We start from the raw sequence: 26,900 nt of genomic DNA, 5'->3' as shown, positions 1-26,900 counted from the left end.
ACACACAATCCATATAAATTGCATCTGTTCACAGAGATTCATGATGACTGGTTTGATACATGTTATGGAGCCCAATAGTCAAAACAGGCTCTGGTGATCAGGAGCGGTGGGTGCATTTGCCCTCTCCTTTCCTCTGTTTCACTGCGGACTGTTGTGACGTTTAGTTCTAATCAGCCTTGCAGTATTTTGCAAAGACTGTCAGATGGACACTTGGGTGTGCATTTCCTATGCGATGGCCTTTAAAGGAGCAGGAAGCTGTGGTGTCAGTGCTGGGGTTTGGCTCCTTCCCTGGCTTTTAAAGGGCTGGGAGAAGCTGCTGCAATAATGTTTGGGCGCTTTTTCTAGTTGGAGAAAGAATAATTCGGTTGCAGAGGAGAAGAGACAGGCAGGGACTTGTCAATTGCTACTTGACTGAGGCAAGGCAATGACCAGCAAATGGCACCTATGCTTCAAGTGGAGTTTGGGCAGCATTGTCAACCTATGGCATTTGTTTGCAGAACCCTATTGAGTTGTTATAAATAGGATTTGAGTACACAGAGGTGGATCCAGACTAAGGCAGTCATACTTAGGCTCCATTGAAATCAATGTGAAACGCTAGTCACAGCTAATTTAAGTCCCACTGATTTCAATCAGACTTTAGTGCAACTAAATTTCAGGGCAATCCATTGCGCATCTATTTAGACAACAGACCTGTTAGGGTCAATTGTACGTTCTCCCAGGTATGGGTATGTAGGATGGCTGTTTTAGTCTAGATCAAGGATGGGGAACCTCTAGCCTGCAGTATTTGGCCCACCAGGCCATTTTTGACATCGGGTGTAGGACAGGAGATGGTTGGGCTTCAAAGGAGTGATCTTCCTTTTGTTCCTTTGCTCAAGAAAGGTGTGCTTTCACCTGCCCATCAGCTGAGGGGTGAGAGCACACCTTGCTCAAAGAGGGGGAAATCTTCCCATTTTTTTGTTATGTGCCTTCGAGTCAATTATGACTTATGGCGACCCTATGAATCAGTGACCTCCAAGAACATCTGTCTTGAACTGCCCTGTTCAGATCTTGTAAGTTCGGGTCAGTGGTTTCCTTTATGGAATCAATCTTGCTTGGTCTTCCTCTTTTTCTATTCCCTTCTGTTTTTCCAAGCATTATGGTCTTTTCTAGTGAATCCTGTCTTCTCATTATGTGTCCAAAGTATGATCACCTCAGTTTCATCATTTTAGCTTCTAGTGACAGTTCTGGTTTAATTTGTTCTAACACCCAATTATTTGTCTTTTTCGCAGTCCATGGTATGCTCAAAGCTCTCCTCCAACACCACATTGCAAATGCGTTGATTTTTCTCTTATCAGCTTTTCAGTCCAACTTTCACATCCATACATAGAGATCGGGAATACCGTGGTCTGAATGATCCTGACTTTAGTATTCAGTGATACATCTTTGCATTTGAGGACCTTTTCTAGTTCTCTCATAGCTGCCCTCCCCAGTCCTAGTCTTCTTCTGATTTCTTGACTATTGTCTCCATTTTGGTTAATGACTGTACCAAGGTATTGATAATCCTTGACAAGTTCCATGTCCTCATTGTCAACCCATTGCTGCTCTTCAAAAACTGGAGGTTCAAAGAGCAATGCAGAGCTGCTTGAAAGCCCTTTCTCAAACAGTCCTATGCTGCTGTTTAAACCTTTGATTTTCAGAGGTTTAAGGAGCACAGTTGGGATGTTTACTAGGGTTTTCAAACAACCCAGCTCTCCTTTGAACCTCCAGTTTTTGGGGCATGAAAGAGCAGTGTAGGGCATTTGAAAGCCCTTTGTAAATATCCCCACGCTACTCTTGAAATCTCCAATTTTGGGGTCTTCAGAGCACAGCCTTACTTGATGTCACTATGACATTAGTTTGGCCTGCCAAGGATTAGGGCTATTAAGATGAGGCCCGCTGCCCAGAAAAGGTTCCTCTAAGGCTCTAGATTCAACCCTTAGGATTTAAATCTGAAAGCCTCTTCACATTCCATTTCCCTCCCCTACCATGAGATGAAGTAATCAATTTGCAGCCAGTTCTCTGCATGACCAACATGTGCCTAGGTCACCACTGTGAGCTGGGCTCTACAGGCAGGCTGAATCAGCAATGAAAAGGCAATCTTTTGCTGTATTAAGCTCTTTTATAAAGAATGGTCCCATGTGCATTTTAATAAGATGCCTACAAATAGCATGCAGAGATACCCTCTACAATTGTTCTGCCTTTCACTGACTCTCTTAAGCCTGGTTGAAATAAGTGGGAATACAGGAGCAAGTTTGAATATTTATGGTACAGCATGTTTCCTGTTTGAGACACACACTTCAATTACACTGGAACAATAGTATAATTATGAATAAGATGTTGCTTGGTTTTTTAAAAAAAATATTAGTTTTTGTTCAGGCGGCCACGCAATATGTGAAAATCTTGTTGAGAATGTTATGGAAAGTAATAAAAATGCAGACAGCAGGGTTTTTAAAAAAACATCTCAAAGACCTTTTTAACATTCCTTTTCTTTACTATCATTAAATTTCTAGTACTGTTCAAAGACATCTCATGGGTCATTCTCTTGAGTACTTATTTAAACAGCAGGTTGCTTAACTTGTTCTCATGGGAACACTATGATTTCTGTGGTATAACTGATAGTTAACTCCCTTTTCGATGAATGGGCTAATTTTAAAAGATGCAAGTGCAAAAAATGAACAATCCTAAAATCCTAGAGGGAGCATTCTTGGGAATGGATTCAAAGGACCAAGTTCAAGGTTCTAGTTTTGGCGTACAACGTCCTATACAGCTCGGGACCAGGATACCTGAAAGACGGTCTTACCCCTTATATACCCAGTCGATCACTGCACTCTGCAGGTGAGGGTCTCCTGCAGATACCATCTTATCAGGAGGTTCATTCTGCACAATATAGGAAACAGACCTTTAGTATAGTGGCACCTACCCTGTGGAATTCCCTCCCCTTGAATATTAGGCAGGCGCCATCTCTGCTATCTTTTCAGTGCCTTTTGAAGACTCCTCTTTCAACAAGCCTTTTAAGCTGAGACCTATCCCAGTCTGTGTTAGAATTGCTTGTTAATATGTTTTTTAAATAAATGTTTTTAACCCTTTTAAAAGATGTTTTTAAAGCTTTTTTAAAAAATGTTTTTAACGTTTTGTTTTATTGTATTTTAAGATCTGTTTTTATGATGTTTTAAAGTGTTTTTAGCGCTTCTGTTTGCTGCCCTGGGCTCCTGCTGGGAGGAAGGGCGGGATATAAATCAAATAATAAATAAATGAATATAGTCTCACACACTTCTGAACTAAGACAGGATAAAAATCCAAATGCATATCAAAGGACCTTTATAATTAGCTAGTTTTAACAGTTTTGTCAATTGTCTCAATCTATGTCAAGCTAGCCTAGAAACTAATTCTGAGCATTACTAGCAACTTTTGCCGCAGTACTGGAAGTAAGTCCCATTAAACTTCATGGGTTTTACTTCTGAGCAGACATACACAGGGTGCCTTTTTGGTACCGTGTGTTACAAACATATCTGCCTCCCGATTTGGAGGCAAAGGGCACTAGTTGATTGGTTATTGTGGGCCAGTGGTGGCTGGTGGGTCCATGTCAATGGGGCAGTGGAATCCGCTTCGGGTTTCAGTCAGTGCTAAAGCACGTTGGGCAGCTCCTTGAAAGTTCGGACAGTGGATTCCACTGCCTCATGGAGCCACCACTGTCGTGGGCTTACCTGACAATGATGGTGGGTAGCAGCAGTGCTGGGCAGTTGGGAGCTGCCACTTTAATTTCCCACAATGCCCCAGTGTGGCACCATGTCAGGGGCATTGTGGGACATTAGAATAGCAACTAGATTCGGAGCACAGCCAAAATAAATAAAAAAGGAGGCCCAGCACAGAAGTCTGTGCAAGGCCACAGCCAGGGTCTGGGGCTCCATCAGATTCCCAAGGATGCCAGGTCCAACGCAATTCCTAGATCCAAAACCTGTATGAGTTTTCTTCCACCTTTCTGTTCTCTGGAAGCTGAGATGTGTCCCTTTTGCCATCCTTGGAAAATACAGATAGAATTTCTGTTCTCCATAGCATCCTTACTCTTGGCCCTACAAACCCATACAGTTATATCTAATCTTAGTCCTCAGAATAAACCCAATGACATGAATAGACATTAGTAACTTAGGTCCATTGTTTTCAATAGGTCAACTATGAGTAGAACTTAGTTGTATACAACTAACCCATGGAATCTATTATAGTCCTGTGTTAGCCTTAGAGTTTACACTTTTACACTAATGAAATGACACCAAGTTCATTTCGGCACTTCATAAATGCAAAGAAACGTCTTCCTTTTCCACACTTTTTTAATTCCAGAAAAAGTAATTCACCCCACCCTACCCTACCTGATGCAGAAATAGTTTCTATAGAAAATTCTTGTATTCTTCCATGACAGCCTTCCAGTTTGCAAATGCTGGCAACCTTTTTTTTAAAAAAAATAAGTCCCCATTTCACCTATACCCAGGCCATGTTCTGCTTGAAATTTAACTCCAGTGGTTTGGCGCAATAAGCAAGACAGCTTTTGATTTTGCAGATGCTGGTTGATTTTGGTACAGTGTTGGGCACAGAAACACAAAATAGGCTTGAGTTATTTGTTAGTGGAAGAATAACTAGGGAAAAGGGAGCATAACAGCATTTCAGTAGGGTATATATCTCAAAAAGGTTTAGATAAGTGTGCTTTTCTGATAAAGGTCAGTACAATCCCATGCATGCCTACTCAGACGTAGACCAAAGAGCAAGGCCTGTTGAACATACTGGTATGTCTGTGAAAACAGGCAAAGGATTTGGTTGTTTGATTATTGGACCCCAATGAATTCCTTCTATCCTCCTCTTCCACTTTCCTCTAACCCCCACTAAAGGCAAGTGATAGCTATGGAAGGAAGCAGAAGGAGGCCGCTTGGCACTATGCTCCCTACCATCTGTGCCCTCCTGCCTCAATAAACCCTTTGGATGTGGAAGGCTCTGTTGGACTTGTTTCTTAATCATCTTTGTTTATAACGACATAACCCTCTGGGTTAGTTTCATTCAGTGGTACAACACAAGTATCAAAGCCCACAAAAGAGGAGTTGAGATTGCATTCTTCCCCTCTGCACTGAATATCTGCTGGAGTGCCACCATGGTAGCAAGCCTCTGGAGAGGTGATACAGGATGAGCTGGGTGGCTCACCAATGTGCCTGAAGTACTCCCCAGCTTCATGTAAGCCTGGATTGCCTACTACAAGTCTGTTGTAACTCAAACCAACCGTGGGACAATTGCACCCAGCAATATTACAGAAGAGCTCTGACGTATAGAGGTCAACGTTGAAGCCCTCTCTATCTTCACCAGGTTGGTCTGCAAGTTTCGTCTTAGAACGATCAAATTCTTTAATGCCCCTTTTGCTTGTTATCAACTCTGGTTGTGCTGTTTCCTCTACAGGATACATGAGCTTCTCTATACCATCCTCCTCCTTTGAAGCCGAGGATAAGTGACAGACTACCTCTTTACTAGAGAAGCTGCATGCTGCGAATTTATTGCTGTGTTGTATAGTGTTCCCTTTCAGTTCTTTGGGCTGGTCTGTTGGATCTGATCCATGAATGGTGAGGCAGCTCATGGCATCACAGATCTTTGATTCAGTCATCTCCCTAGAGGATTCTTGGGCCTGGTATCCATAAGGAACTTTGCCTTCCAAAGCAACGTCATTAAGTATGGCTAAGGCTTGTGGGCCGCTAGCATCAGGAGAAAGAAGCTCTAGCGACCAGGGTTCATTTGCTGGTGGGCCCTGTCTTGACCCAATGAGTCCTGTATTCTGAGTCTCATCCTCAGATGCTTTTGGAGGAAGATCTGCCAAATGGAGAGGCTTTTGTCCGATAACAATGTCGCTGTATTTAATCAAGAAATCCTCACTATCGGAGCTTTTGGTGCAGGAGTCTGCCAAGGCATCTGCCTGGCTTTGGCTTCTGTTTTGCTCCCTCGTGAATTTGGAAGCAGCTGGTTGAGGTTCTTCTGCAGTCAATTTGACACCAACTTCATTTTGGCACCTGCTGTTCTCAACCACTTCGAAGGCCAGTTTGCTGTGGGTCAAGTGTGTCTGCTGAGGACTGAGTGTCTCATTTCTTCCCCCTTTAATCGTGCATTCCTTTCTCTGGGAAGGCCGAGGGTTTCTATCTAGGTTACTTTCAGCATCACACCAATGCTTTTGGGCTCTTTTCTTCTGCAGGATATCCACCAAATCACTGTCTCTGACATCCTCTGCGATTTCAACGAGGTCTTCACACTCAATTCGTGCAAGGAATATTTCAAATGCAGCTTGTTCAGTCTCCTCATTTAGCTTTCTGGCCAGTGAAAACTCAGTGGCGGTCGTTGCAATGTAGCCGATTTCCTCTAGCACCTTTACCATGATGCCTTCTGGGAGAGCAGATCGTACGTAGTAGACAAAGTTTCCTGTAAAAGTCTGGGGATGGGAGGAAAGAGGGACATTAGGAAACAGATAGGGAAAACAGCACGGTGCTACTCAGTGCAATTATGGGTTGGTGCAACCCACCCTCTACAATTTGGAGGGACTGTCGGTGAGTTGTACAGCTCATGCTTGGCATGTGGAAGATCCCAAGTTCAATCCCTGGCATCTTCACTTAAAAATGCTGGAAGGTTCCATCAGGACTGTTCATAAGAAGTTGCTGGTTCAACTTGTAATACACACAAGTCTTTCATCCCTTGGCTTTGCTTATTTTCTTTAACACTCCAAAATTACCATCTTTGCGCTATGTACTCTCCGCCCCTCCCCAAACCAAATACGATCAGCAGCATCAAGTGCAGACAAAAATTCAACCAGCAGCTTTTTTAGCTTATTCTCCAATGATATAAAACTATCTGTACTTGTGCAATGGCAATCATACTCTGTAAACAAAGAATATGGGATATGGTTAAGAATGGATAGGTTAGGGCCCCAAGAAGCTAGATTACTTTTTGTGTTTTTAAAAAGGTTTTAGCTCTTATGGTAACTTCAGTGCAGACCCCTGCTCACTGAGCAGTACAGGGGTACCCAACACTGCGCTGTTCAGATGCTGTCGAACTCACAACTCCTATTAACTTCAACCCAACATGGCCAACAGTCAAGGATGATGGAAGCTGTAGCGCAGCAACATCTGAAGAATACCACTTAGGCTACCCCCGGCGTAATAGAAGCAAATCCAACTAGACAAGAAGCAATGTGCTTAAACTGACTGCAAAATACAGCTTTTGGAGCTAAGAATTTGGATTTTCCTTTTTCTTGCCAAACAACACCCAGTCCTGGCATTACTTCCATAGTGCTGTACCGATTTATAGCAGATAGGGATTTAGAGCGGGAAATGGTTCAGAAAAAGGCAACCAAAATGATCAAGGGGATGGAGCAACTCTATGAGAAAAGGTTTCAACATTTAGAGCCTTTCCAGTTTAGAGACAAGATGAGTAAGAGGAGACATGATAGAGCTGTAAAAAAGTATACATGGCTTGGAGAAAGTGGGTAGAGAAAAGTTTTTCTCCCTCATAACATTAGAATTAGTGGATGTCCAATGAAGCTGAGTGTTGGAAGATTCAGGACAGACAAAAACAAAGTATTCCTTCCCGCAGCACATAGGTAAACTATGGAATTTGCTCCCACAAGTTGTGGTGATGGCTTCAAAAGAGTACTAGATAAATTCATGGAGGATAAGGCTACCAATGGCAATTAGCCACGATGGCTATGACCACTGTCAGAGGCACTATGCATCTGAGGGCCAGTTGCTGGGAATTGCAAATGGGGAGCATTCTTTTGTGCTCAGGTCTTGCTTGTGGGGTTCCCATAGGCATCTGGTTCGCCACTGAAAGAAGAGGATGTTGGCCTAGATGGCACATTGGCCTGATCCAATAGGCTTTTGTTGTTTCTAGGGCTATAGCCAATAAAGTTCTACTCAGAGTAGACCCATTGAAGACAGTATGGAAACTCCAGCTGGTGCAGAAATCACTGGAGCAAGACAGTCTGAGTACATAACACCAGTTCTCGTGCAATTACACTGGCTAACAATTAGTTTTTGGGCTCGGATCAAAATGCTGGTTTTGACTTATAAAACCTTCTACAGCTCAGGACCCCAATATCTTAAGGGCCACCTCTCCCCATATGAAACAACATAGACCCAACGTTTGGCATCTGAGGCCCCTTCTTTGTGTGCCTCCTGTAAGGTAAGTGCAGAGGATGGCAACACAAGAATGGGCCTTCTCAGTGGTGGCTCCCTGTTTATGGAATGCTCTCCCCAGGGAGGCATGCCTGGTGCTATCATTATATTTAGGCACCAGGCAAAAACATTTTTCTTCTCTCAGGCTTTCAGCTCTTAATTCTGGAATGTTTTTGAAGGGCTTTGGTTACTGTAGCCGTTTTCAGGGCATGGGCTGTTCAACCGCCTTTAATTTTTTCGTACTGTGTTTTAAAAAAACTTCTTTATTTGTTTTAGTTTTTTATATTATTTGAATCTTTTTATTGATTGCTAAGTCGCTTTGGGCTCCCATTTGTGAAGAAAAGCAACTAATACATTTAAATAAATAAATATAAACTTCCAAGAGTCCATGGTGAGTAGTACAAGCATTGGATATGAGCCAGAGGATCTCTCTCAAATTCTGATAATGGCAGTTTACAGACATACATTTCTAATGAAGGGCAGAGGAAAGCCATGGCACACTTCATGCCTATCAAATGACTCCACCATTTAGTTCGTCAGACCTCCGGGGGACAGAGAACTAGAGCAGGGTGAAGTCAATATTGAATTTAACCAAGCCCCAAGCATGTCATACCAGTGCTAGAATTACAGGGGCTCCAAGTGGCAGCCCTCGTAACTTTTACAACAGCTCCCTTAGCCACTGTTTTTAGGAGACTACCTGGGGGCAGGGGGATGATGTGGCTAAATTGGGAATCTCAATTTGGGCTTATGGATTTCTTTAAGCACCCCCATCTTTCTCCCCCTAATTCAAGCACTGATCCCAGGGATGCTACTACAAACAGCGTTCTGGGGAAAGACTTCACTGTTGTGCCATAACGTGTCCAAGTTCTGCATGGAGGGCTATCATAGTGCAAAAGCTGGGAACAGTCTAGAAAGATGACTGGACCTTTGAACCACAAGGGAGTCAAAAGTGTGCTAAAGAGGAAAAGGAGATTGTAGAGAACCTGAATCAGCTGTCTTCACTGCGGAAGAAATAGGGCTGATACCTGTGCCTTAACTATCTTACTCAGGAAGGAAATCTTACGCAAATAGTGCTGACAAGAGATGATGTTCCAGGCCTTATTGACAAATTAAAAACAAATCACTCGGTCCAGATGGTCCCCACTCAAAAGTTCCTAAAGAACTCAAATGTGAAATTTCCAAATTTCTAATAAAGGCGATCTTGTCCACAAGATCAGCCTCCATAGCTGAGGTCTGGAAAGTGGGCAATGTAACACCATTTTTAAAATAAGGGATCCAAGAAATTACACACCAGTTAGCTTAACACCTGTTCTAGGAAAATTGGTGGAAACCATTAGCAAAGATATAATTACCAAGTATGTAGAAGAACAGGTCTTGCTGAAGAAGAACCAGTATGGGTTCCTCAAGGGTAAGTCCTGTCTAATTAACCTTTTAGTGTATGGATAGGGATGATCCAGTCGACCAAGGATGGGAAACCTGTGGCCTTCCAGATTTGATTCTGGTTTCCAACAACCCCAGCCAGCATGGCCAGTGATCAGGGATGATGGGAGATCTGGAGGGCCATAAGTTCGTCATTTTAAAACTTAAAAAATAAAAAAGGAAAGCAAACCTGTTCTGTGTAGCCAAGGAATAAACCTGATTTACTGCAGTTCTTGAGCACGACTCTATGGTTCAATTCCTACATTTACCTCTTTTAGAGGTAACTTTCACTTGACAGTTTATTGTGGACTTGGTGTTGCTCATGCATGCACATTTTGCACTGTATCCACAGGATGTCATCCTCTTCCAAATCCTGTTCCATATCCCCCCATTTAATCCAGATTTACCATTTCCCCTGGGTTTTCATCCATACCATACATTTAAAGCACATGGCTCCTTCCCAAAGACTCCTGGGAACTGTAGTTTCCCCCTCCCAGCACTACAATTCCCAGCACCCTTAAGAAACTAGTTCCCAGGATTCTTTGGGGGCAACAATGAGCTTTACTTGTGCTTTAAATGTTTGGAAATGGCAAATCCGGATTAAATGGGAAAATAATATGGGATGGCATTTTGATGAGGATAGTGCGATGCGAATGCTGCACAAAACCCGCATGCATAAGCAGCCTTGAGTCCACAACGAACTGTCCCATAGAAGCGTCCTTAGTGAAATATTTCCAGAGACAGATTTGTGACGTAGCAAGAAGCCACATTCCATGTATAAAAAGCAGAACTTAAGAGTACGAGTCACCAAATATGATCTACAGGTGCAAAAACTTATGAAATAATAGAATTTCCCAAGAAAGATGGAGATACCCATGTATAAAATGGAGTTTCACAAGAACTGTAATAGGCTAAAATGGCAAGGAGGAAAAAAAAAAGATGCCCATGAAAGCAATCCTAACAGGACACTTTTCGGAGGAATAGATACCAGTTCAGGCTTTACTTTTGAGTAAACCCGCTTAGGATCTGTCTTTGAGTGACATGAAAGGCACCCCATCAGTTCAGAAGGTGAACTGCATCTATTTTTTTTTTTTAAATCCTGGCAATCCCTCCCCCAAGTTTCTCTACCTCCTCATGATTATTTTTTGACCTGCCCAGATAAAGGCAAAAGGATATGGTGGAGAAAACAAAAACAGATGGGTGAATTTGTGGCCCTCCAAAAGGTTGCTGGACTCCATCCACACGGCCGATGGCCAGGGATGATGGGAGTTGAACTCCAGTAATATCTGTTGCCTAGGGGCAGCCAGGTCCACTCAGCCTTCCATCCATCTGTGGTCAGTAAAATGAGTACCCAGCATATACTGGGGGGGGGGGTAAAGAAAGGCCGGGGAAGGAACTGGCAATCCCACCCCATATAAATGGTCTGCCTAGTAAACGTTGCAAGACGTCACCCTAAGAGTCAGAAATGACTCGCACTACAAGTGCGGGGACACCTTTACCTTTACCTTTAGGGGCAGCCAAACCGGTCCCTCCAGATGTTGTTTGCGCACAACTCCCATCAGCATTGGCCACATTGGACTGGGCTTGTTTATTTATTTATTTATTTATTGCATTTGTATACCGCCCCATAGCCCAAGCTCTCTGGGCGGTTTACAACAATTAAAAACATTAAAAACAAATATACAAATTTAAAAACACATTTTTAAGAAGCAATTTAAAAACACACGCTAAAATGCCTGGGAGAAGAGGAAAGTCTTGACCTGGCGCCGAAAAGATAACAGTGTTGGCGCCAGGCACACCTCGTCAGGGAGATCATTCCATAATTTGGGGGCCACCACTGAGAAGGCCCTCTCCCTTGTTGCCGTCCTCCGAGCTTCCCTCGGAGGAGGCACCCGGAAGAGGGCCTTTGATCTTGAACGTAGTGTACGGGTGGGTTCGTGTTGGGAGAGGCGTTCCATCAGGTATTGTGGTCCTAAGCCGTGTAAGGCTTTATAGGTTAAAACCAGCACCTTGAATCTAGCTCAAAAACATACAGGCAGCCAATGCAAGCGGGCCAGAATCGGTTTTATATGTTCAGATTGTCTGGTCCCTGCTACCAATCTGGCTGCTGCATTTTGCACAAACTGTTGTTGGGACCTGTAACATGCCATCTGGAAGGGGACCATGCAACCCTTGCTGTGGGGCCACCGGTTCTACTGATTAGTGGGAAAGGGCCACGGTAGCACATCAGCCCTGCACGCAGACGGTCCCAGGTGCCAGCCCCACCCTCTCCAGTTAACACTGGGGTGTCCCGTCCAAAACCTGTAAAGCCACCAGTCAGTGTAGACAACACTGAGGAAGGTGACCTAACGCTCACATCCACACCATGCATTTAAAGCACACGGCTTCCCCCACGGATGCTGGGAACTATAGTTTGTTAACTCCCTCCCTTTTGATCTCAGACATGCTCCCTCCCTGTCCAGCTATCGCCGAGCCTTGAAGACCTGGCTGTTCAGGCAGGCCTACAAGATTGGGACAGATTAATTTTATAACTGAATTAACGGATGGTTTCTTTAGCTTAAAATTTGATTATGTTGATGTATATGGATTGTTTTTATTCTTGTTGTTCGTCGCCTAGAGTGTCCCTAACCCGGACAGATAGGCGGCTGAAAAATAAAATGTATTATTATTATTTATTATTAATGCTGGGAACCCTGTGAGGAGCGGACTACAGTTCCTAGGATTCTTTGGGGGCAGCCATGTGGTTTAAATGTATGGTGCAGATGTGAACATAGTCTGACTCAGGTTAAGGCAGTTTCCTCTGTGGCCCCCTGGATTCAAAGAAGCCCCGACCAGGGGGCTAATGCGAGGTCTCGTTTTAATTTTTTTAATGTATTACATTGACACACCATCTTTCCTCCAAAGAGATCAAGGTGGCGTGCAAGCATGGTTCTCCCCCCAACTCCCGATTTTACCTTCACAACAACCCTGTGAGGTAGGTTAGGTGGAGAGACAGTGAGTGGCCCAAGTCAACTTCATGACCGAGCAAGGATCTGAACCCTGTCAGACGGAAGCGGCCTTACTGACCTCCTCCTTTCTCTCTCCCCTTAGTACCTACCTTCAGTGACTTTATTTCTTTTCTCCACGGGGAGAGGAAGAGGTTGACGCAGATCAGCTCCAGAAACTCCAGAGCTTGGATCAGCTTTCGGAAAACGACCCCTCCCTGCTCGCGGTTCATCCTCAAGCAGCTCTCCGCGATGGAGTACACGTCGAATTTCCCCGAAGCCCCGGCCAGGCAGGGATCGGCTGCCAGGAGGCGCCGGACTCGGCTCTTCAGGGCGCCTTCATTACAGATCAGAAGTTTCCCCACCGCCCAGTGAGCGCGGTAGAAAGCGAGGTAATCCTGGAGTACTTCGCGCACGGCTGCTCCTGCTGCCGCGGGTCTTTTCATCGCGCCAAGCCAACCTCTGCCTGCTGCAGTGGTGGTGGGTTTTGGGGGTTCCTGCCTTTGAATGTTAAGACTGATACTTTTTATTTTTTTAATTGGAAAAAAAATGTTTCCAAGCACTCTGATGACTCCTCGGGCTGAGGAAGCCGTTGCTGTTCGGCTTGGCTCTTTTTTCGCCTCTCATTGGCCCGTGAATTTGGCTGCCTGGGATTTAAATGGCCACGCTGGCTGTCACTCAAGAAGATCAAAAGAACCTTTGGGCTGCTCTAGAATCAGGAAGTAGGAAAAGGCGAAGCGCATCAAAGCGAAAGTGAAATGGGAGGAGGAGCGTCTTCAGAGTGGACTCCCCTGTTGGATGGCCTGAATGTTTTCTTACCTTGCTCATGGGGATTTAAAGTCCCATTCAGGGTAGACCTATGGAAAGTAACGAACCTCGGTTAGGCATGTCTATTCACTTCAGTGTGTCTACTTTGAGTAGGACTAGCCTTGGAGATCACCCTAAGGGTTGTACCAGACAAGGTTCTACTCAGAGTAGACCCACTGAAGTTAATGGGCATGATCAACTTCGGCCCACTAATTTCAATGTGTCTACTTTGAGCAGAACATAGCTGGCTGCAACCCGACATTGCTGTTGTGACTACTTGTATTTATAGCCCGCCCTTCACCCCAAAGATTCCAAGAGTGGTATACAGCATTTATTTATTTTATTTTATTTAATAAGCCTGAGATTTGAAAAAATCTTGACCATTGAGGGTGTAGCTCAAGAGTTCAAGAAAAGTCAAAAAATGTGACCCGTGGGCCTGGAGTTCCAAAAACATGAAAAAATTTAAAATTGCCTCAAAGTGTCCTAGAATACTGCTCAGGATCTGTTTTGGTAGGAAAAGTGGGAGAAACCTGCCTCCAAGCTCTAGAATCTGAGAAATCTTGACAATCCTGAATGCAGCTCAGGAGACAAAAAAAAGGTAAAAAATGCCATCCGCGGGTCAGGAGTCTCAAATATGTGAACATTTTTAATAGTCCCCCAAAGAGCCCCAAAATGCTGCTCAGGGAGTGATTTGGCAGGAAAAGTTGGAGAAACCTGCCTAGAAGACCTAGATCCTGTGAAATTGTGACAATCCTGAGTGCAGCTCAGGAGTCCAAAATAAGGCAAAAAAAGTAACCCACTGGTTAGGCTTTCCAAAAATGTGCATTTTTTTTTAAAATGCCCCAGTGTCCTGAAATGTTGCTCACGCGGTGATTTGGCAAGAAAATGGGAGAAACCTGCCTCCAAGCTCTAGATTCTGAGAAGACAATCCTGAGTGCAGCTCAAGATTGAATAAAGTCAAAAAACATGACCCGCAGGTCAGGAGTTCCAAAAATGTGAAAATTTTAAAAGTGCCCCAAAGTGTCCCAAAATGCTGCTGAAGAAACGATTTGGTGAGAAAAATGGGAGAAACCTGCCTGCAAGCCCTCTATTTTACAAATCTTGTCTATTGTGGGTGCAGCTCGAGTCCAAAAAAGTCAAAATTGTGACTTGAGGATCAGGAGTCGTACACGTGAAATTTTTTTTAAAGTGCCTCAAACTTTCCTAAAATGCTGCTCAGGATCCGATTTGGCAGGAAAAGTGGGAGAAACCTGCCTACAAGCCTGAGATTTGAAAAAATCTTGACCATTGAGGGTGTAGCTCAAGAGTTCAAAAAAAGTCAAAAAATGTGACCCATGGGTCTGGAGTTCCAAAAATATGAAAAAATTTAAAATTGCCTCAAAGTGTCCTAGAATATTGCTCAGGATCCGTTTTGGTAGGAAAAGTGGGAGAAACCTGCCTCCAAGCTCTAGATTCTGAGAAATCTTGACAATCCTAAGTGCAGCAAGTGTCCAAAAAAAGTCCAGAAATGTAACTGGCAGGTCAGGAGTCCCAAAAATGTGAAAATTTTTAGAAGTGCTCCATAGTGCCCCAAAATGCTGCTCAGGAGCCATTTTGGAAGGAAAAGTGGGAGAAACCTGCCTCCAAGCTCTAGATTCTGAGAAATCTTGAGAATCCTGAGTGCAGCTGAAGAGTCCAAAAAAAGTAAAAAAATGTGACCCGTGTGTCAGTATTCCCAAAAATGTGAAAATGATGTAAAATGAATTTGCATGATGTTTTTTTTTTCTTGTCCAATAGTTGTAAAAGTGAATTCACTCACTTGGAAGTGTGGCTGCAATTGCTGTTGTTCCTAAGCTACTGCCTTTGAAGGTAGACCAAACCAGGTGTGCTTTCTATCCGTCAATTATTGCTCACTGGAATTTGTTGGGCTGTCAAAGTGAGTATATAGCCTCCTACAAGGTATTCAGTGTTAATCCTATTCAGAGTAGTTAATAGACATGACTAACTTAGGTTCCTTAATTTTAATGGGTCTACTCTGAGAATACAAACCTGTGGCTCTTCTGTGTGTAGCTGCCATGAATGAGTGAGTGAGTGAGTGAAAGACTATTGATGAAGCAGGTAGGAACAGAACAATGGTGACTGCTGGGGTTAAAAAAGTGTGCAGGTATGTGTGGTTAATCTATCTGTGCAGGTGAGTGACTGGAGGGGGGATTTGTTGCTCTGCCCCAGGTAACACAATGTCTGTAACAAGAATGCCCTGTTGAGGGCATAGTATCAGGATCATAGCTGGCTTTGCAATGATGCACATAGGGCTCTTCTGGGCACTTCATTATACAGTATAAATTTTCCCTCTGACAGTGCCCACTAGCGGTTATATATCTAATTACTGGGGGCTAAAACCAGGGTTTTCTTATTCAGTGCAGGGGAGACAGCTCCCTTTCACAGAAGGGAGAATTTTGCCTGGTACAGTTTTTCTTCTGCTGCACTGTTTCTTCTGCACTGTTACGGTGAGAAAAGCTGCAGTTACTAATAATCTGTGCCCCTCTAAGATACAGCAGTTCTCTCTATAGTGAGTCACACGATAAAGATTGCAGATTTCAACCATCTGCCAAATCCTATTGCATGTCAAGTTAGCAAGATAAATGTTTACTTTCTTGATCTAATTAGCCAGCTGCTTTCAGGGTCTACCATGAATTGACCTGTGATTACTTTGAGTTGGAAACAACAACACTATAATGTTATAGAACAGAAATGCTGTATGTATCAGGATGGCTCTTTTGAACATTGTTTATAAATTAATAACCATCATTTCCCCAAGAAGTCATTATGCACTTGTGCTTCAAAAAAGGTGTTAAAATGTGCTGTAACCATACAAATCTGACAATTGTTTAAGAAGCGCAGTGAAGGGTGTTTTGGACTGGAAACATTCAGAAGGAAAACTATGAATGAAAATGGGCACGTTCCAAAGATTTTGACAAAGATGTCCATTTTACTTTCTAATTTTTCCAGTTGGAAGGTCAGTTCTCCACATTTCCACGTGAGTCTGCAGTTTTTTATAAAAGGTCATCATGAAACTTCATCAGCATTTTAGTGAGAATTTTTCCTAATATACAGATTTTTCTATGTAATTCTCCCTAATATACATATTTTTGCAACCCAATTTTTCCTTAATATAATTTATTTATTTATTTAATTTGTATCCTGCCCTTCCTCCCAGCAGGAGCCCAGGGTGGCAAACAAAGCACTAAAACACTTTAAAACATCATAAAAACAGATCCTGAAACACATTAAAACAGAACAGCATTAAAAACATTTTTAAAAAAACAACTTTAAAAAAGGGTTAAAAACATTATTAAAAACATATTAAACAATTCTGACACAGATGCAGACTGGGATAGGTCTCCACTTAAAAGACTTGTTGAAAGAGGAAGGTCTTCAAAAGGCGCCAAAAAGATAGCAGAGATGGCGCCTGCCTAATATTCAAAGGGAGGGAATTCCACACTAAAGGTCTGTTTCCTATATTGTGCAGAACAAACCTCCAGATAAGATGGAATCTGCAGGAGGCCCCCACCTGCAGAGTGCAGTGATCGACTGGGCATATAAGGGGTAAGGCGGTCTTTCAGGTATCCTGGTCCCGAGCTGTATAGGGCTTTGTACGCCAAAACTAGAACCTTGAACTTGGCCTGGTATCAAATGGGCAGGCAGTGCAATCTTTCAGCAGTGGGGTGACATGTTGGCGATACCCTGCTCCAATGAGCAGTCTCACCGCCGCATTTTGCACCAGCTGCAGCTTCCGGACCAACCTCAAGGGCAACCCCACATAGAGCGCATTACAGTAATCCAGCCTGGAGGTTACCAGTGCATGGACAACGGTGGTCAGGCTATCCCAGTTCAGAAATGGCCACAGCTGTCTTACCAGCCAAAGCTGGTAAAAGGCACTCTTAGCCACTTAGGTCACCTGGGCCTCTAGCGACAAAGATGGATCCAGGAGCACCCCCAGACTACGGACCTGCTCTTTCAGAGGGAGTACGACTCCGTCCAAAGCAGGCAACTGACCAATTATCCAAACTCAGGAACCACCAACCCACAGCACCTCCGTGTTGCTAGGATTCAGACTCAGTTTATTGGCCCTCATCCAGCCCACCACCAAGTCCAGGGCTTGCACGGCCTCTCCCAATTCAGATGTTATGGAGAAACAGAGCTGGGTATCATCAGCATACTGCCGACACCTCACCTCAAAGCTCCTGATGACTGCTCCCAAGTGCTTCATATCAATGTTAAACAGCATGGGGGACAAGATGGTACCCTGCGGCACCCCACAGCACAGCTGCCACGGGGCTGAAAGACAGTCACCCAATGCTATTATCTGAGAACGACCCTGGAGATAGGATTGGAACCACTCTAAAACAGTGCCTGCAATACCCATCTCACCAAGTCGGCCCAGAAGGACACCATGGTCAATGGTATCAAAAACCGCTAAGAGATCAAATAAGAACAACAGGGTCGCACTCCCCCTGTCCTTCTCCCAATAAAGGTCATCCATCAGGGTGACCAAGGCCGATTCAGTCCCATAACCAGGCCTGAACCCAGACTGGGATTGGTCAAGATAATCTGTTTCATCCAAGAGTACTTGCAGTTGCTGCGTCACAATCCTCTCAATCACCTTCCCTAAGAAGGGTGTATTTGCAACCAGTCGGTAGTTGTCACAAACCAATGGGTCCAGGGTGGGCTTTTTCAGGAGCGGTCGAATCACCTCCTCTTTCAAGGTGGCTGGAACCACTCCCTCCCGCAATGATGCGTTGACCACACCCTGGATCCACTCGGTCAGACCCCCTTGGCAAGCTTTAATAAGCCAAGAAGGGCAAGGGTCGAGAGGACACGTTGCTGGCTGCATCATCACAGGCACCTTGTCCACGTCATCAGGCCGCATCAATAATGCATGTTTGTATGTTGTTTTCACTAATATATGCATGTTTACACACATTTTACCCTAGTACATTTCTTTTTATTTTGTACTTAGCTGGAGAACTTCAATGCGAGAGCTGTGAATTTCAAAGGATGTTTCAAAGTGTTTTGCTTTGCGGATTGTTGTGGAAAGTATGAAGTAGGTAGGCTTGCCTTTAAGTGCTAACTGAATCAAATGTCTCCACCATCTCAAGTCAGAAACTAGTGGAGGCTCACCCCATGACAGGAGAATGTAACCAATAAAATAATTTATTTAAATTTTTGTATACTGTATTGTTCTTTTCCGATATGTATTTTGTATCTGTGTTTATTGTTTGTGAGCCGCCTTGAGGGTCTTTTTGGCCAAAAGGCGGCATAGAAATAAACTGCAACGTAACATAACACATCACACAAGGAGCGTGATACTGGTGTGTTTGGCGAAAGGAGATCCACCTGGGGCTGACTGAGTCTGCTACTTTTCCCTTCTCCTGCCTCCCCAGGTACCGCATTTAAGACTTGTGCCTGGCAAGGAGGGTGTGAGCAGCTGGAGCATGAGAAGTTGATTGAGAAGACGTGGATGTAGCATGAGATGGAGAAGATGCTGATCGACTGTCAAACCAAGCAGTATGGGCATGGGGACAGGGGAGAGGCAACTGATTCCCTCTGGCCAACCTGTTCTTTGGCAGCTCTACCAGCCTGGGTGTTGTTGAGCAGAACCATTGGGAAGAGTGGTAGAATGTGTCTTGCTGCCAATTTGTTGGACATCTGGGCCAAAGATCTATACAAGATTATCATTGCCTTTGTTTATGTTGCTATTGGTTGGGGTGCTATTGGTGGTACTTCAGTGAGAATGTGGAGTTCTGAGGGAGAGAATGAGCAGTTTATTCCAATCTCTTGGTGAGAGCTTGAGATTGGGAGATAGGACCCTGGGTGGCCATGGGGCTGCTGCCCATGGAGATAAATGTATGGGATTGTTTTGTAGGCAACTGGGAGCTTGTTATTATTTATTTATTTATTTATTTATTTATTTATTTATTAAATTTCTATACCGCCCCATAGCCAAAGCTCTCTGGGCGGTTCACAACACATAAACATCTGAAGTACAAATAAAAAAGCCATGTATAACACAAGTTAAAAATGAATTAATTAAACAAAAAAATATAAACATAATAGAACACATAACTAGCTGCAAAACTCAATACTAAAATATGAAAATGTTAAGATGTGAAATTGGTAAGAATGATAAAAGTGTTAAGAGAATTAAAATGTCAACATATTAAATAATTTAGATGTTTAAATGTTTGAGATGTTTAAAATGTTTAAAATGCCTGGGAGAAGAGGAAGGTCTTTACCTGACGCCGAAACGATAGTAGTGTTGGCGCCAGGCGTACCTCATCAGGAAGGGTATTCCATAGTTCGGGGGCCACCACTGAAAAGGCCCTTTTTCTCGTTGTCACCCTCCGGGCTTCTCTCTGAGTAGGCACCCGGAGGAGGGCCTTTGATGTTGAGCGCAGCGTACGGGTAGGCTCATATCGGGAGAGACGTTCCATCAAGTATTGTGGTCCCAGGCCATGTAAGGCTTTGTAAGTTAAAACCAGCACCTTGAATCGGGCCCAGAAACATATAGGCAGCCAGTGCAAGCGGGCCAGAACCGGTGTTATATGTTCAGACCGCCTGGTCCCTGTTAACAGTCTGGCCGCCGCATTTTGCACAAGCTGTAGTTTCTGAACCGTCTTCAAAGGCAGCCCCACGTAGAGTGCATTGCAGTAGTCAAGTTTAGAGGTTACCAGTGCATGGACAACTGAAGCAAGGTTTTCCCTGTTATAGCATGGTTCTGTCATGGGTTATTCTGTTAGATCAGGGGCCTCTTGTAAGCTGGCTGTCTTTTAATGGACAGAGCAGAGCGAATGATTAAACTGGTGTGTGTGTCTGTGTGGGTGCAGGAATGCAATAATCTTCAGATCACTTTTTAGCTACTCTTTTGTTCATATTGTTTTATTGATTATAATTATTTATAATCGTTAATCATTTAGTTTTTTTATTGATTATAATTACTGTAAGATTTGTTGTATTATATAAATTAGTGCCATAAATATGATGCTCTGTTATGTTGCTGTTTGTTCTTTCTAAGCCAATTTGGGGTTCATTGAATGGCATAGAAATACAATCAATCAATCATTTTTTTAGAGACCCAGTGCCTGCAGGAAGGAGAACATTGCCACCCAGGGAAGGAGAGCCTGCTGCTGCTGCTGTTGGAACACCATTTCCACCACCCTTCCCAGTGGGACTGCTGCCTGGCAGACGTGCCTCCTGCAGGACCAGGTCCCAGGTACCCAGCCAGCTGTGACTAATTTCCATCACCTGTCCCTCTTTGGAGGGATACATAAGCCGGCTGGCTGAGGTGGCCTGGGTTTTTGTCTTTTGTTTTCTTTTGGGTGCCATTGGTTTTAGCTATGGGTGGGTTCGGTTTCGTTTTATATTGTAGTTCTTGGGTTTTTATGTAGTTTGTATGTTGTATTTTACTTTATCTTGTACGCCACCTAGAGTGGCCGCTTGTGTGGCCAGATAGGCGGCCTAGAAATAAAATTTATTATTATTATTATTTTAAAAGAAAAACCTGCAATAAGAATATGCTATCACATTAGGAGATTCATAATTGTTTTTACAACATTCTCTAGGGATGATACAATTGATGCTTGGATTAGTTTGTTAACACTTTGAATAGGAAATTGAATTTTAGAAGAAATAAATTCATAGTAATCTTCTGAGTTGCACAGAATTCTTGATTTGGCAGAAGAAAAGTTCTGTGTTAATGCAGATACTTGCAGATTTTTGACTCCAAGGGACTATGGTCTAATATAAGCTATCATCTTATTTTTATTGTCTTGCTCTTTTGGGAAGAGTAAAATAATTGCAATTTATATAGTGGTGGGAATTAACAACATTTTGCTCATCCTAAGGTGTACATAGATATGCCACAGGCTGCACTCTTTGCATTTAATTATTTGATTCCACTGTTTACAATTGTCCTCTTCTGCACCCATATTTGTAAGTACATACCCCACAAGTATGTATGTACACGTACACCAACTAAGGGTTACACGTCACGCATCTTCTGTAGTGAAGTGAACTCTAATCTATGCAAGCTTATGCCATAATAAAAATGTGCTAGCTTTAAGGTTTGCAACCTTAGCCATAGCACAGTGACAGAGCATCTGCTTTGTGTGAAGAAGGTTCCAGGTTCCATCCCTGGCATCTGCCGGTAGGAATGGAAAATATCCCCTGCACGATATCCTAGAGTTCCTACCAGCCAGACCAGACAATACTGAGCTAGATGGAGAGTTCATCTGATGCAGAATAAGGCAACTTCCTGTGTTCCTAAGGTGCCATACACTCCTGATTAGTTTTGTTTTTGCTGCGATTTGATATGACTACGTCAGTGTGGTGGTAGCTATTTTAAAAAAATATTTTTTACTTTCCAACAAGAGAAAGGAAACACAGGAGGGAAATGTCTGAATGGAAAAAAGCCATATGGAAACTGCTGCCCAATAGATCTCGAGTTTCTGCACTGGGTGTTGATCTTGCTTGTCCCCGTGTCAGTGATTTCCAACACTTCTGCTGTCAGAGAACTTTCTCCACACAGATTTGTATGTCAAGGCTCCTCTGCAATTCTGCTTGGGAACCTCTGCAATTGCACATGGTTCCAGGTGGCGTTCTGGAACAGGGGTAGGGAACTTCTAGTCCACAAGCCAATCTTGGCCTACCGGGGGGGGGGGGTTTCACTTTGGCCAGCAAGGTCATTTTGCCCAAGCCTGTCAATTAGCTGATGGACAGGGTTTAGTCCTGCTGGGTGTTGCTTTGCCAGCCTATTGCCTGCATGTTTCCTGCAGGGAATACACTGGTGAAGCAGACTCCTCCTCTTGTGGGGGACTGCCCACTTATCAGTCACCAGATGTTGTCATAACATCAGGTGGGTGCCCCCATCCACTCAAAGTTGGCCCGTGGGGTGGAGGGAGATAAAGATCTGACCCACTGGACCAAAAGATTCTCACTCATCCTAGAACGTATGACCACTTCCTCCTCTTGGCTGTCACTTCCTGCTCACCTGTCCTCCCCAGCCTGCAGGTAGTGACAAACAGAAGATAGAGCAGCAACTCCCACCTATCTGATCCTTTCCTTTCTGGCGGATGGATTGGGCCCAGAGAAGGCAAGGAATGTGCAGGCGTGACAGTCGCAATGAGGATGAGCCACTCAAGAGAGGCATCTTGTCCGAGGTCCCAACTTGTGTTCCCAAAGGGGTGAACAAGAAATGTGATTTCATTGGGGAAAATAGCATAACACCAAAGTTGCTACAAAATGATCACAGCCACAGCCACACAGGTCACATCCACTTCATCTATTTAAATCACTCATACCACCTTAACAGTAACTGCTTTAACCCCCAAAGACTCATGGGAATTGTAGTCTGCTTTATTTTATTTATTATTGCATTTCTATCCCGCCTTTCCTCCAAGGAGGTCAAGGTGGCATACACATTTCTCCCCCCTCTTCATTTTATCCTCATAACAACTCTGTGAGGCAGTTGCTGACCCAAGGTCTTCTAGTGAACTACATGGCTAAGCGGGGATTCGAACCCTGGTCTCCCAGAGCATAGTCCAACATTGTAACCACTCTGCCACACTGAGAGTTGTCAGGAGGGTACTGAGAGTTGTTACAAACTACAATTCCCAGGATTATTTGGGGGAAACCATGACTGTTAAAGTGGCAGAAGAATGCTTTAAACGGATTGTATGGATGTGACCACATACACACAATCATACATGAGAAATGACAACACAGCGGCAGCAAACAAACAAATAAAAAATCGAGCATCAGAGGGGGTTAAATCCAAAGTCATGGCAGCACAAAACTGTCTTTACTTGGTTACAAAATGATATCACTGAAAGGGATATGCAAATAGCTTGTAAAAGGGCTTTCCAGAGTTCTGGGGACATGACCAAGTAGATCCTGTTTCTGGTGGAAGTGAATCCATGATCCTGAGGAACTCAAGATTCTCTGGAACAGTCGGAAAAACCTCTGCCCAATGTATACACCTTACAGTAAGGTTATCAATAATTTAGATGTCCTTGGGATTTGGATTGTCTATTATCATCTATCAGCAACAGCAGCAGTTTTACAGTGATGTCCCTCCAAACAACTCAGAGCTGCATACGTGGTCTCTTCTCCACTTTTTCCTCCTCACAATCACCCTGTGAAGTAGGTGAAATTGTGTCAGGGGCTGACTCAAGGTCACAGAGGAAGCCTCACTACTGAGTGGGGATTTGAACCTGGATCTCCTTAGTTCTCGGTCCAGCACATCACTCTGGCTCCTTCTGTGGTCAGATTTGTACACTTCATTGGCTTTATAAAGATTGGAGAAATTTGTGGATGGGTTTCCCAAGGCCAAGCTAGATATGATGTTAAAATGCATTTTTACATAAATATACAGTGTTGTGTTTTCTTAAGGTTCAAATAGCATCAGCTGTAAGTTATCCACAAGAGGGTGGAGCCTGGGAAAGGTAGTCTGGGAGCAGAGGCTTAAAAAGGCTCAGTCTGCTCTCAGCCTTTGCTGGAGCAAGTTGCTCGCTTGGAGCTATCTGTGGTCCTGCAACTCCCAACCTGCCTTGCCCAGTGGGATCCAGCATAAAACCAGAACAAAACACTAACAACATTTCCTCCCTGTGCAAATACTGGTCCTGGGATTTTCCTCAAGTCTGCAGCAGGGGAGTAACGGGTTAAACCACACCTGCTGTGATCCTGATAATTACCCACACACATACTGATGCTGTTTGCATTTTACAAAAAGAAAGGAACCCTGCACATTGCATGCAAAGATGTATGTAACATTGTCTAGTGTGGCCCTGAGTAGCTATGAGGTGTGATTGCTAAGATACAAGCGTCACAGAGACAATATACCTTTGCATAGTAGAGGTCAGGGATACAGTAAGGAAAGGCTATCCATCACCAGCATGCCTGGTTCCTCATGAGCTTCTCAGAGACATCTGACTGGTCTCTGTCGGTAACAGAATATTGGGTTGGATGGACCTTAGCCTCGTCTAGAAAAGAAATTGCTTATGTTCTTATCTCACCTTTCCTCCAAGGAGATTAGAGCTGCCTTTTAGCCTCACAACTATCTTGGGAGGAAGGGCAGGCTGCAAAAGAAGTGGTTTGCCCAAGGCTACCTAGCAAGCTTCGGAAACGCGAAGGGCTATGGATGCACCCAAGTGATGCTGGCAGGGTTCCCATGGGCACCTGGTTGGCCACTGTGAGAACAGGATGCTGGACTACATGGGCCATTGGCCTGATCCAGCAGGCTCTTCTTATGTTCTTCGATTTGAACCTGGGTCTCCTATATTCCAACCTCACACCCAGTACAAATAGGGAAATGCATCTTTTCTTTGCATCTAATTCTTTGGTATGCAACAAAATAACCACATGTCATATCACAATAATTGTCCCTAAGCACCTTGATCCCCAATGTGGGTGTAGGGACAGGTTTGTGATAGTGTGAACATAGTATCTGGTTTGGACCTGGGTTAGCTCAGTTAGTAATTTAACCAGGGTGGCCCCCTCTCCCCATTTCTTACACACAGTTTCCTGTCTGTAAAATGGGAATATATCTGCTACAAACTAAGGAAATCTTTATATCTCTTGAGCTGAGCTCTAAATCTAAATAAGTACACATTTTATAAACACCGAATCCTCTCTTATTACTAGGTCACTGGGCTACGCCTAATGGTGCTTAAAAAGATAGATGCAACCCCTTTTATCGTATATGCCTTTTGTTCTAAGACATGCAAAGCACCATAAGAAACCTGACAACTAGGTTTGATCCTACCTACAACATAGGTCTACATTACATGTGTTTTAGCTAGACGTGCTTCCAAATGCTATAGTGAGGCCTATAGTAGGATGCCCTAGCAGATGCTTTTTATTGTTTTATATTTGAGGGGGAGGTGAACAATCTAAAACTCACGAGAGGAATGTGTCTGTAAACTTTAAAAAAATTCTGCTAAAAACGAAACAAAAAAAGAACCCCTCCCCCACCAAATCCAACCCATTCCGGCCCTCTTAAAAGTAGAAAAGAGAGAGAAGTTTTGTTTAGTGAAGGCTGGTGGCTCCATGTCAGTGTGGCAGTGGAATCCACTCTGGATTTTTCCTATAGGTTTTGGCACCTTGGACAGCTCCTGGAAAAACCCAGAGTGGATTCCACTACCCCAGTGACATGGAGCCACCAGCCTCCACTGTGATGATCATTCCACTTTACTGCCCTTTCTTCGTCGTGAAGGTTTCCTTCAGAAGCATAGGTCAGGAATTGTTTCACTTTACATTATTCTGTCGAAAAAAGTCTGATAGCAATCTGTAGAGTTTTTCAGTACATCCAGAGGGACTAGTGGAATGGGGAGGTTCTGTTCACACACAACAGTTTCGTATGGAGGGGCGGCCTCCATTGGGAATGACGATGACAAGGAAATGGAAGGGATGGGCTGGCCTTGCAGTCCAACCAAATACCCAGCATCCCTTTCTGTTGTAGTCCCAGGAGACAGCTCTTCTTCCCAGGGAATGTTTATAGCTGAGTCATTCCATCGACAAGGATCTATCAAAGAGTAAGGCGGAGGGTCATCTGTGGGAACGCAGATTTGGATGGCTCCCGGCCCCACACACTCATCATACCTGAAAGAAAATAAGGCCTCTGTTTAGCTTTGCTGCATGAACATCAGAAGAGAATAATGTATACAAGAGGGGGGAACATGGCAGAGAGAAATAAAAGTTTTAGCTGGTGGCCTGTCTGTTCACAGGGACCTGGTCACAGATAGGGATGTCAGTTTCAGTTCTTTCATTTTTTCAATCTCAGATTCAGTTTTCCACATTTCTGCAGCAATTTGCAATTTTCTAATTCCACACAATTCATAACCTTGAGGCTAATGCAAAATCAATGTTTCCTGAACATACAAATGTTCACTCCCTGTGGGCTTCTGAGTAAGGATTCTGCTTCATTGGTTTCTAATGTACAATTAAGATTGCAAAAATCTGTGAGCGCTACTCAAACACATTTTTGGAAGTAATGAAACATAGGATACATTCCAGAACCTGGCAATGACAGAAGGGAGACCCATGGAGGAAGCGGGGGGTAGTGTGACAATAAGGCTGTTGGCTGAACACAAAGTGGATAGTGTAGTCATTTGAACAACAAAAGTAGTTGGGAATATGTTACGACACAAATCTTTCCCTGAAATGGTGCTGTGTCATTTCTTAAAGAATCTGCAATAATAGTTCTTAAAGAATCTACCATGCCAGTTTTACTCTTTACCAGCATCTTGGGTACCACATAATTTTGCACATAGTATTTCAAGTCTCAGGCTACATTCACACCATACCTTTATTCCACTATTCCACTTTAAACAGTCATGGTTTCCCTCAAAGCATTCTGGGAAATATCGTTTGTGAAGGGTGCTGAGAGTTGGTAGGAGATTCCTATTCCCCTCACAGACCTACAATTCCCAGGTTTCCCTGAGAAGAGACA

General features: G+C 43.7%; 2 protein-coding genes across 2 annotated transcripts in view; both read right to left on the bottom strand.

Annotated features, from left to right (window-relative positions):
* Nucleotides 1–4,325: 4,325 nt before the first annotated feature.
* LOC133368936 (uncharacterized) lies at nt 4,326–13,251 on the bottom strand. Its single transcript, XM_061593606.1, has 2 exons — nt 12,721–13,251; nt 4,326–6,466 (listed from the first exon to the last, which is right to left on the bottom strand). The coding sequence occupies exons 1-2, from the start codon at nt 13,051–13,053 to the stop codon at nt 5,015–5,017; spliced, it is 1,785 nt and encodes a 594-aa protein (XP_061449590.1). The 5' UTR covers nt 13,054–13,251; the 3' UTR covers nt 4,326–5,014.
* A 12,331-nt stretch (nt 13,252–25,582) lies between these two features.
* Nucleotides 25,583–26,900, bottom strand: part of BEAN1 (brain expressed associated with NEDD4 1) — a 73,484-nt gene continuing 72,166 nt past the window's right edge. Inside the window, exon 6 of the mRNA XM_061594252.1 lies at nt 25,583–26,050. Coding sequence (XP_061450236.1) covers nt 25,702–26,050 — 349 coding nt within the window. The 3' untranslated portion in view covers nt 25,583–25,701. The remainder of the gene's footprint in view (nt 26,051–26,900) is intronic.

The sequence above is a fragment of the Rhineura floridana genome, chromosome 13 (genome assembly GCF_030035675.1).
Source record: "Rhineura floridana isolate rRhiFlo1 chromosome 13, rRhiFlo1.hap2, whole genome shotgun sequence".
In the NCBI taxonomy this organism is placed as follows: Eukaryota; Metazoa; Chordata; class Lepidosauria; order Squamata; family Rhineuridae; genus Rhineura; species Rhineura floridana.
This window is presented reverse-complemented; position numbering and strand designations above follow the sequence as displayed.

Coding starts and splice junctions, on each gene's coding strand:
- LOC133368936 (XM_061593606.1), bottom strand. CDS start 13,053: ATGAAAAGACCCGCGGCAGCAGGAGCAGCCGTGCGCGAAGTACTCCAG. Junction 6,467..12,720: donor AAGAAATAAAGTCACTGAAG/GTAGGTACTAAG, acceptor TCCCATCCCCAG/ACTTTTACAGGAAACTTTGT.